The 12,224-nt window shown below is 42.7% G+C and overlaps 1 protein-coding gene across 1 annotated transcript; it reads left to right on the top strand.

The window, feature by feature from the left end:
* The first annotated feature begins 4,716 nt into the window (after positions 1–4,716).
* On the top strand, positions 4,717–11,888 carry LOC142258816 (uncharacterized). The gene is made up of 6 exons (XM_075331407.1): positions 4,717–4,821; positions 4,951–5,130; positions 5,203–5,326; positions 5,410–5,507; positions 5,703–5,793; positions 9,580–11,888. The coding sequence occupies exons 1-6, from the start codon at positions 4,744–4,746 to the stop codon at positions 11,214–11,216; spliced, it is 2,208 nt and encodes a 735-aa protein (XP_075187522.1). The 5' UTR covers positions 4,717–4,743; the 3' UTR covers positions 11,217–11,888.
* Positions 11,889–12,224: the final 336 nt, after the last annotated feature.

The following is a 12,224-nucleotide window of genomic DNA, read 5'->3' as shown; positions in this document are numbered from 1 at the left end:
GGTATTATATATCTAGTGTGCGGCTCTGCAGGTGGAGGTAGGTGCAGGGTATTATATATCTAGTGTGCGGCTCTGCAGGTGGAGGCAGGTGCAGGGTATTATATATCTAGTGTGCGGCTCTGCAGGAGGAGGTAGGTGCAGGGTCTCTATTATTTGGGATCATCATTATCATTAACCCCTTCATTTCGCAACTATTTTCAACTTTAACCAGTTCAGGACCAGTTTCCCGCTATTCCTGACCGGCTCATTTACATTCAGTTTAACCCCTTAAGGACGGAGCCAGTTTTGTACTTCATGACTCGGCCATTTTTTACAATTCTGACCAGTGTCACTTTGACAGGATTCGAGAGGTAACACCAAAAAGTGGACCCCGCGGTTTATTACCCACTTTATTATGAGCGCGGTGATACCCCACATGTGGTCAGATACCTCTGTTTGGACAAATGGGAGGACCCGGAACAGAAGGAGCAATATGTGAATCTTGGAACACAAATTTGTCTGAAATAGATTGTGGGCACCATGTAGCATTTGTAGGGCCCCTAAGGTATCCAAACAGCAGAAACCCCCCACAAGTGACCCCATTTTGGATACTAGACCCCTCAAGGATTTTATATAGATGTTTGGTGAGCACCTGGAACCCCCGGAGGCTTCACTGAATTTAATAATATTGAGCTGTGAAAATAAAAAAAATAAAATTTTTATCACAAAATTGTTACTTCAACCAGATAGCTTTTATCCATAAGGATAACAGGAGAAACTGCACAATACATTTTATGGTGCATTTTTTTCCTGAGTACATAGATACCTCATATGTGGTGGAAATCAACTGTTTGGGCGCACGGTAGGGCTCGAAAGGGAAGGAGCGCCATTTGACTGTAAAATTAGCAGGAATTATTAGCGAATGCCTTGTCGTGTTTAGAGAGCCCCTAAGGTGCCTAAACAGTGAAGCTCCCCCACAAGTGATCCTATTTTGGAAACTAGACCCCTCAAGGATTTTATCCAGAGGTATATTGAGCATTTTGAACCCACAGGTACTTCACAGAACTTGATAACCTTAGGTCGTTGTATTGAAAATCTTCATTTTTTTTAACAAAAATGTTGCTTTAGCACCAAATTTCTCACTTTTTCAAGAGGAAACACCAAAAAGTGCACACCACAGTTTGTTAACAAAATTTGTATGAGCTCATTGGGGTACCACATGTAGCCAAAAACCTCTGTTTGGACATACGGGGGGGCTCAGAACGGATGGAGCCCCATGTGAATTTTGGAAACGTTGAAATAAATGGCTGGCACCATGTCGCATTTGCAGGGCCCCTGAGGTACCAATACAGCAGAAACCCCCCACAAGTGACCCCATTTTGGACACTAGATCACTCAAAAAGTTTATTCAGGGTTACAGTGAGCATTTTGACTCCACAGGTAGTTCACAAAAATGTTGCTGTAGTGACAAATGTCTCACTTTTAGGCTGTGTGCCCACAATCCGGTGATACTGCATCTAGCACTCAGTGTTAGCCCTTCTGCACATATGCCAGTGTTGTCAAAACGAGAATGCAGCTGCTCGTGCCCACGATCCACGTTCAGGCCACTGCGACTTTATTCTCCCTGCGAAGAACACTCTCATCTCCACAGCATAAATTGATAGCCTGCGTAAACCTCAGGAAGCCGCACCGCTGGGCAGTTTATGCTGCAGATAAAAGAAGCACAATGGGCAGGAGATCTCTAAACATCCCACTACTGCGCTTGTACTGCACATCATCGCAGTCAAAACACTCTGCGTCCAAACCGCTGCAAATCCTGATTGTGGGCACACAGCCTAATAAGCTAGGATGGATGGATAGATGGCTGGATAAATAGATGTAAAACACATATATAATATCCCACCCCCCTGCATATTCTAAGCTGGCACCATTTAGTAACTTTCATGTGGCACTAAAGGGTGTTTAGCCTTGTATTTAGCCCCCCCCCCCAAAAAAAAATTAAATAATTAAAAAAAAAAACAAGACAAAAAAAAAACCAGCTAGGGTAAAGCAGACGGCTGCAGACCACAGCTGGCAGCTTCACCTTGGCTGGTATTCCAAAATGAAGGTCTCCCCATGCAGTTTTTTTTAAATGTATAAATAATTAAAACAAAGTGGGGTCCCCCTGTGAATGGGTCCTTCTCCCATATCACACAATCAACAGAGCGAGAGATGAGTAAACAATCCAAAGCATATTTATTCCGTGCAATATAGAATGACCATCAAATAATCCACCACACGGAGGGTAAAACTAGTCCAGAAATGGCATAAATGTCCCGGAGTTCAGTCACATTCCTCCAGCAGTCCTTCTCCCATATCACACAATTAACAGAGCGAGAGATGAGTGAACAATCCAAAGCATATTTATTCAATGCAATATAGAATGACCATCAAATAATCAACCACACGGAGGGTAAAACTAGTCCAGAAACGGCATAAATGTCCCGGAGTTCAGTCACATTCCTCCAGCAGTCCTTCTCCAGGGAATTCTGGGTTTCTCACAGTCTTTCTGGGGTGCTGGCCGCAGCCTCAGCGTCTCCCTCAGAGGTTCTTGTAAAGGTACCGTCACACATAACGAGATCGCAGCTGAGTCACGGTTTCTGTGACGCAGTAGCGATCCCGTTAGCGATCTTGTTATGTGTGACACCTACCAGCGATCAGGCCCCTGCTGTGAGATCTCTAGTCGTTGCCGAATGGTCCAGGCCATTTTCTTCAAAGGCAATGTCCTGCTGGGCAGGACACATCGCTGTGTTTGACACTGTGTGACAGGGTCACAGTGACTGCTGAGATCGCTATACAGGTCGCTACTGCGACCTGTATTGTTCTGCATCGCTGGTAAGATCTGACTGTGTGACATCTCACCTGCGACCTCCCAGCGACTTACCTGCAATCCCTATCAGGTCGCATCGTTTTCGGGATTGCAGATAAGTCGTTGTGTGTGACTGGGCCTTAAGTCTCACCCAGAATCACTAATCTCTCAGGTAAACAGAGAGTTTAGGTGGATTCCAGGCCCCCTCCCCCAGACCTAGGCACAGGAGCACTTCAAGGGGATATAACCTTACTTAACAGGACACACAATATATCGAATAGACAGACCACCACGCCCAAAACATGAACACACACAAAATGGTAGATAACCCACAATATCACACCATGATATCCCCCAAATTGGATTTCCAGCCAAGGTAAAATGGACAGCTGTGGTCTGGTATTCTCAGGGTGGAAAGAACCATGGTTATTTGGCCCTTCCCAGCCTAAAAATAGCAGGCCACAGCCATCCAAAAGTGGCGCATCCATTAGATACGCAAATCCTGGCGCTTCGCCCCAGCTTTTTGCATTGCCCTGGTGCGGTGGCAAATGGGGAAATAAATGGGGTTGTTTTGGGTTAGGGTTAATGATGTCACGGCGTCTATCAGATACCCGATAGCACTAACCTAGTCAGTAATAAAAAAAAGACAAAAAAAAATTATTTGAAAAAACACTCCACAACACATTCCCTCTTTCACCAATTTATTAAAAAGAAAAAAAATCCGGTCTGCCATAATCCATTTTGGAGGTTATACGACAACTTTGGACCTTCCAGAATATGGGTGGCACACTTTGAGAACGTATTTCCCATTTTCTGAAAGTGCAAACCCACCTTGTGTGGAGTGTGGGTGCAGTGATACTGCACTCACACTCCCCGGGTCCACAGCATGGTAGTGTGAGCTGCAGTAAGCTCAGTGTCACTACTAGCTGGGTGCTATCTGAGAGCCACTCTGCACATGTGGCCAGGATCTTCTGAGAAGGAAGATGAGGGATCGTGGGGGATCGTCACTGCAGGAGGTAACAGGAGACTGGGGATTGACAGGGTGACCTGGCTGGACCTGAGAACTTTGAGGAGGAGGATGAGCGAAGCGTGTGCGCCGGCCATTTTAGATGATCAGGTGGGGCATGCGACTGGGGGGGCACTTTGGCCACATCGGGGGACCGGGGTAGGCAACTTATCTCCCATCTGACATGATTGATCATGCGAAGTGGGAGATAAATCATTTTTTTTCTGCCCGAATCATGATCTCCAGGGTCTGAGCTACCCTTGGTAGCTGAAACCACAGAAATTATCCGATGCTGGGGGGCGGTATACACTTGATTTCTTTATTGCTTTCCGGCAGCAGCGGGAGGGGATTAAGACTATGACCGCTAGGAGATAATTTTACTGCCCACGGTTAAAGTCTACAAGCTCCGAAACCAGTTTAGAATACATTTTGTAATGGGGTTAATTTTCACTATTTTGCTGCATTCATACAAGAAACAGGTGGTAAATTGTGCGCGTCAGCGAGTGCACAGATCCGTACGCCATGTGTGGGCCCCTCTTCTTCCGTTAGAAACAAGAAAACATCGAATCCTAATCCCATTGCCCTGTTCTTAACCGAAAAACTGGGAAATTATTTGTTTTTGCACTTTTATATCTTCCTACTCTTATTCCGGGAGTAATTACTCTTTTTTTTTTCCGCTCACATTGCCGTATGAAGGATTGGTTTTTTTTATAAAGATAATGTACTACTTTTACAGTTGTACTACTTACATAGCACATTTCATGTTGAATATTTTTAGTACCCAAATGATATCTCACCTCCCTTATCTCCATTAATTTTACATATCGGCTCATCTTCTTCCCATTCAGGTTATTATAATATCGGATCCTCTCAGTGATTTTATTCTGTTTAAGAAAACGTCCTGTCCAGGATGGATAATGACAGGGACAAGATGGTGGAGAGGATATTACACCTCACCCTAGAGATCCTCTTCCGGCTTACTGGAGAGGTGAGAAATTGTGATGACGTCACATTACATCATTCTTATCTATGGGAATAACAGATGGACAGAACTGGAGAGGTGAGGACTCTGGAAATGTCTGGAGTGAGATTTATTACTGTGTCTCTCCATAACCAGGATTACACAGTAGTGAAGAAGACCTCTAGTGAGCGCTGTCAGGCCCCTGTGTCTGAGGGATGGGGAAGACCCCTGAGCCCAATCACGGGGCCTCCACCTCACCCCCCGATACATGAGGACATCAATGAGCAGAAGATCCTAGAACTCACCTACAAGATGATGGAGCTGCTGACTGGAGAGGTGACACTGCTGGGACATTATACAGTAACGCTATGAAGGGATCGGGGGTGACGGTATCATTGTATGTGTCAGGTTCCTATAAGGTGTCAGGACGTCACCATCTATTTCTCCATGGAGGAGTGGGAGTATTTAGAAGGACACAAAGATCTGTACAAGGACGTCATGATGGAGGCTCCCCAGCCCCTCACATCACCAGGTAATCGACAGGACTAAATACACACGGCCTATAATTATCTGTATGTAAGGAATGAATTCAGTCCCTGTATGTGTCTCCTCCAGTTCTATCCAGTAAGAGGACAACACCAGAGAGATGTCCCCGTCCTCTTCTCCCACAGGACTGTAACCAAGAAGATCCCGATGTTCCTCAGGATCATCAGGTAGATGGAGAGAAGGTGCCATGAAATCTCCCTATGATGTGTAGACGGCTGTGAAGGTCTTGTGCTCAGTCTTGTTTTAGCCTCCAGTATTATATGTGTTATACTTTTGTAATGAGCGGTGGAGATGGCAGGATTAGAGCTGATCATAGATGGGACTTCTCCATCTGTCTGTGACTTTTACAATATTTGTTTCAGGGGGAAGATCTGACCCATATTAATACTACAGAGACATATGTGAGGGGTGATGAGCGGAGTAAAGAGGAGATTCCTACAGATAACCGCCCAGGTGAGTAGTGACAAATAAATGCAGAGAAGTCACAGATTCTTCTCAGTCACCGGCTGTGGCTGCTTTATCAGGGTTGTAGTCTGGCCATATCAAATGGTCACCATTCTGCTGCTAGACCACCACATGGTCCTCACCCAAAACTGTCCCCTTTATTTTGGGCATTGGACGCCGTTGTCTTGGAGTGAGATCTGTATCAGTCAGATCTTACAGGTAGGATCTATCCTATCCTCTGAAATTAGAAAATGTTGACCCTTAGCTGCCCAGATCTCTAATCTGTAAAGCCAAATGACAGCGTACGTAGAATGTGCAGACAACTTAGAAAATCATGGGAAGAAGAATCTAATCTGTATGGTGGACCCCTAAGAGAAAGCGGAGGGTAATGATGCTGGTGATGTCCTAGATTCTTAGCAGGGCTGTGGAGTCGGTAAGCCAAACCTTCGACTCCGGCTCCGACTCCGACTCCTACATATATTGCTTATAGTTAGGTGAAAAATTTATTGTAGTACATGAATATGTGTATGTGAACATCAGACATTTAATAATTTTTATGATACAATAATCAAGATATTTGGATAGAACATAAAATATATTTATTGGAATACAACTTTAGAACACAAAAAACTGTAATAAATTGTAAATATGTAATACACTCCGACTCCGACTCCACAGCCCTGATTCTTAGTTTGGTGCCGTGTTCTCCAGGTGAATAAAGATTGATTGTTCTCAGTGGGAGAAACAGAATATTAATCTTGTAGTTGATGAAGAGACCTCAGTAGTCTGGAAAGCTTGCTTTGTAACATGATTTATTTTATTTTTGTTCGCCATTTATAAGTATCATATCTACAAGATTCTTATTGTTTCTCCACTGAGAGCGATGAATCCATCTTCCTAGAAACTCGGCATCTTATTGATGGATCTTCCTTCTCTCTCTTCTGATGAATGTGCTGATAGGGGTGTTTATATCCAAAGTTGGGCACAGGGTAACTGTAACATATGAGTTGGGTTAGATTTATCCCACAGTGGGTACATGGAGGCCGGGCAGCCCACCCACAGGATTCCCAAAATGTAATTAGGAAATAAATGGTAGTAGTTAACACACAGTTCTGATATTTTTACCTTCAAGACCCTGAAAGATATTTTCTCTGAATTCTACAAATGTCCATTATATAAGACCTTGTACTAGAGCCGTCCATTGTGGAGTCCGAGAGGCAGAAAATAAATGTCTAATATTTCTTCAGGAAACTCATCTGACAGAAGATATTGGCCCCTACAATAGTTTGGATTGCCGAGAGCCCACGAGCCACATACTGTAATTACTCCAGATGTGTCACCTCTAGTTACTAAATCACTGACGGTGAAGGCTGTCGGGTGGAGGGCGGTCATTTTAGTAGATGTGTTATTGTCTATAGTCACAGTTTTCTCTATAGTAGTTAGTACCAAAGCCGCTCTTATTTCATGGCTTTCCACTGCAGCCAGTTTTCTGCTCCTATCTAGGCCCCATTTCTCCAATCTGACATCTGTCACTTTACATGATAACACCTTTGTAATGCTTAATCTGATCCCAGTGTCTGAGATTTTTTCTGTGGCATATTCTACTTTATCTTAGCTGTAATGTTAGGTTGATTTGTTTTCCATTTATTAAAACAAAAAACAAAAATAACCCTGAAATTCACCAAGAATGCAAAAGAATTAGAAGTGATCAAACATTGAATTTGATGCTCTTTAAACAAATAGTGATACCACAACATATAGTCAGTAAATAGCATTTACCGTATTCTGCTTTAGTGTAAATGACTATTTTGATTCTACAGAAGCCATATCTCTATTTATAATCAAGAGTCTTTCAGCTACAACCGTTGTGGAAACTTCCATTTTTGCACTGATGGAGAAGCAGTTTGGAATAATTTTGGCCTACAAAATATGATTTGGTGGCTTATTATTCCAATATACAGGAGGCAAAATGAACATAGAGGGTTGAACGTCATGGACTACTGGTTCCTGCTCTGAGGTCTACTGTTAGGGGTACTTTGCACGCTGCAACATCGCTAGCCGATGATAGCGATGCCGAGTGCGATAGCACCCGCCCCGGTCACACATGCGATATCTTGTGATAGCTGCTGTAGCGAACATTATCGCTACGGCAGCTTCACACGCCATTACCTGCCCTGCGACGTCGCTCTGGCCGTCGACCCGCCTGCTTCCTAAGGGGGCGGGTCGTGTGGCGTCACAGCAACGTCACACAGCAGGCGGCCAATAGAAGCGGAGGGGCGGAGATGAGCGGGACGTAAACATCGCGCCCACCTCCTTCCTTCCGCATAGCCGGTGGAGGCAGGTAAGGAGATGTTCCTCGCTCCGGCGGCTTCACACACAGCGATGTGTGCTTCCGCAGGAACGAGGAACAACATCGTATCTCCTATTGGTACGACATTATGAAAATGACCGACGCTACACAGATCACCGTTTTTCGATGCTTTTACGATCCTTCATCGGCGCATCTAGGCTTTACACGTTGCAACGTCGTTACCGGCGCCGAATGTGCGTCACTTTCGATTTGACCCCGACGATATCGCAGTAGCGATGTCGCAGCGTGCAAAGTACCCCTTAGGGTCAGCACACATGGCGAGTAATACGGAGCGTGTGGAATGCTATAAAAAATTGCATTCCACTCAGACCAATATTACTCTATAGGGCATCTCCCATAAGTTATTGTTTTCTGAGCCCTAATCGGAGCAAGAAAACAGTCGCAGCATGCTGAGGGTGGAATGCAGTCTTGTTTCACTAACACCCATTCAAGTCTATAAGGCGAGAAAAACATCGCATTGCTCTCGCTTGACACCGGTGTAACGCGAGAGCAGTGCGATTCTCGCATTAGCCAGCAACGGAGGAGATAGTGAGATAAATCCCTCCCCTCCGCAGCTGTGGTCTGATCGGAGCACAGTCACATGACATTCCTGCGAGCATGAGCTGAGTGTCATGCGAGCACTCGCAGTAATCCCTGTGTGGCCTCAGCCTTAGATTGTAAACGTTTTTTGTTTTATTAAATAATCACAATTTATAGAACTTGAAATTTGATTAGCTATGTTATACTTGCTGGTGTTTGCGGGAGTGGACCCACTGGGTCACAGCACTGACTCATCCATGAGAGGCGTAAGTAAGCAACTAACTTGTCTTCAAGAGAGTCTCTAATGGTGAGAATAGGCTTGTGCTAGAAGATACCCACCTGTTGCTACTCCAGGGAGTCCCGTTACTGCAACAGCTGGCCCCAGGGGTCGGGGATAGGATACTGCAGGTCTAGCTGGCACAGCTGTTATAAATAAATGCAGTAGGTATGGTAGGTGCAGCTGGTATAGATAGATGCAGCAGGTCCGCCGGGCACAGTGGATACTAGGATACAGACATGTGTTCGCACACATAGCATAACACTCAGGAAATGAATCTAACAACTAGCAACATGTTGCCCAGGCACCTCCCATAGGGGGGGGGATGCCTTAACTACCTAGTGCCTCTCAGCCATAGGTTGAGAGGCACTTCCTGGTTAGGGCACGCTGACCTTTTAAGAATAGGTGTGAGTGCCCTAAGCACACTTCCAGGCCCTGGGAGATAGCAACAGGGACCGTGTACACTGAAGACACCGTTGGGTAGCCAGAAGGGTAAGTGTTCTGGAGTTCCCACCGGGGAAAGGGTGCAGGACTGTGCGCGGGCGCCAGTAAAGGTGTTACAAGCTAATTTATAAATTATATCCTTAAATTTGAATATATTATAAAAAATAATTTTTATTCTTGGCAGATGACTGTACCAGGAGATTAGAGGCACAACTGACATCTTCAATTTTAAAATCAGATAACTTTGAGATCACGCAAGATATAACTGAAGTGAATGCCACTATTGCAGATATACCATCGTCCCTTCACAGCAAAAATGTATCATCTGAGTCTATTAAACAAGTCATACCCTCTGATTCATCACAGACTATTAAGGAAAATAATTGTCACAAAAAATGCATTAAAGATGGAAGTGTTATTACAGGAAAGAAGCCATTTTCAACTTCAAAATATCGAAAAATCCCAAAAAATATTAACACAGGGGAGAAAAGATTTTTTTCAAAGTCTGTTAGTTACCATAGAACTCACATGGGGGAGAAGCCTTTTTCGTGTTCAGAATGCGGGCAATATTTTGCACGCAATTCAAGTCTTGTTATACATCAGAGAATTCACACAGGGGAGAAACCATTTTCATCTTCAGAATGTGGGAAATGTTTTAACCACAAATCAAATTTTGTTACACATCAGAGAACTCACACAGGGCAGAAGCCATATTCATGTTCAGAATGTGGGAAATGTTTTAACCAAAAATCACATCTTGTTACACATCAGAGAACTCACACAGGGGAGAAGCCTTTTTCATGTACAGAATGTGGGAAATGTTTTGCAGATCAGTCCCATTTTGTTACACATCAGAGAACTCACACAGGGCAGAAGCCATATTCATGTTCAGAATGTGGGAAATGTTTTAACCAAAGATCACATCTTGTTAGACATCAGAAAACTCACACAGGGGAGAAGACTTTTTCATGTTCAGAATGTGGGAAATGTTTTAACCACAAAGCACATCTTGTTACACATCAGAGAACTCACACAGGGGAGAAGCCATATTCATGTTCAGAATGTGGGAAATGTTTTAACCACGAAGGAAATCTTGTTATACATCAGAGAACTCACACAGGGCAAAAGCCATATTCATGTTCAGAATGTGGGACATTTTTTAACCAAAAATCACATCTTGTTAGACATCAGAAAACTCACACAGGGGAGAAGAAGTTTTCATGTTCAGAATGTGAGAAATGTTTTACCCGAAAATCAAATTTTGTTATACATCAGAGAACTCACACAGGCCAGAAGCCATATTCATGTTCAGAATGTGGCAAATGTTTTAACCAAAAATCAAATCTTGTTACACATCAGAGAACTCATACAGGGGAAAAGCCTTTTTCATGTTCAGAATGTGGGAAATGTTTTGCAGATCAGTCCCATTTTGTTACACACCAGAGAACTCACACAGGGCAGAAGCCATATTCATGTTCAGAATGTGGGAAATGTTTTAACGAAAAATCACATCTTGTTAGACATCAAAAAACTCACACAGGGGAGAAGACGTTTTCATGTTCAGAATGTGGGAAATGTTTTAACCGCAAATCAAATTTTGTTATACATCAGAGAACTCACACAGGGCAGAAGCCATATTCATGTTCAGAATGTGGGAAATGTTTTAACCAAACATCACATCTTGTTACACATCAGAGAACTCACACAGGGGAAAAGCCTTTTTCATGTTCAGAATGTGGGAAATGTTTTGCAGCTCAATCAAATCTTACTAAACACCAAAGAATTCACACAGGGGAGAAATCCTTGACATGTTTAGAATAAGGGAAATATTTTACACACAAATAGCATCTTTTAAAACTGACAAAGAAAGAAGGCATTATCATACCTAGAAGGTGAAAAATGTTTTACTTACTGTATATTATAAATTGTTGACCACTAAGAAAAACTCACACGGGGAGAAAATATAGATTTAACAAACTGAACAAATAAACACAAAAGAGACAGTCAAAGTAAAGGCAAGTAAGGAAAGAAGAAAGGGAAAGCACGTTAGAAGTTATATTAGAATTATAATATATACAGTTAGTAATAGACGTCTGTTTTCTAAAAATCTAATAAAAAGCAATTTCCATGTGCACAGAACATTTCACATTGTTATAATTTATACATTCATTAGTTACTTTCAGAGCACAATCTCCATGTCTGAACAATGTCTGTAACTTCTCTATACTACAATAATAAACATGTTCATATTACAAATTACTATTTCCATCTATGATCCATTCCTTCTTTGTGGGAACATCTGATGTGATTGAGTTTTATAAAATTTCGTTAAGTTTAGTAGTTTTTTTTCCCATCATTGGGACCTGACTCCCTTCTCTATTCCCCAATAAACAGATTATAGGTTCTAAGGGGAGTTTGATTGTAAATTCTTACTAAATTGTCCCAATAACCTGACACCCAAAACATTTTTTCAATAAAGTCTGATTATCTAAACTAATGGTTTTGATTTATTTTTTTTCTCCATTTGCTTTAATAATAATAATAATAAAAAATAAAATGCCCCTTTCCATATTTCCCCAATCTGGAATGCTGGTGTAGGTTTATCTATACAGAGACGTCATGTACAGAAATATTAGGGCTACAGCAACATCACATATGTTATACAGAAGAATAGCGCTGTCTCCATAGCTCTTTATACAATGACTTATAGATCAGACAAGCTCCTCATATTTAGGCAGTTTCTATGTTACTCAGTCGCTTTTTATATGAATAAGATCAGTGAGTCTCATTATACCGAGTAGAGAAGCTCCAGGGACAAAGACCCCGTCT

This window comes from Anomaloglossus baeobatrachus, assembly GCF_048569485.1.
Source record: "Anomaloglossus baeobatrachus isolate aAnoBae1 chromosome 5 unlocalized genomic scaffold, aAnoBae1.hap1 SUPER_5_unloc_12, whole genome shotgun sequence".
Classification (NCBI taxonomy): Eukaryota; Metazoa; Chordata; class Amphibia; order Anura; family Aromobatidae; genus Anomaloglossus; species Anomaloglossus baeobatrachus.
The sequence above is the reverse complement of the archived record's forward strand: the minus strand, read 5'-3'. Positions and strand labels throughout refer to the sequence as shown.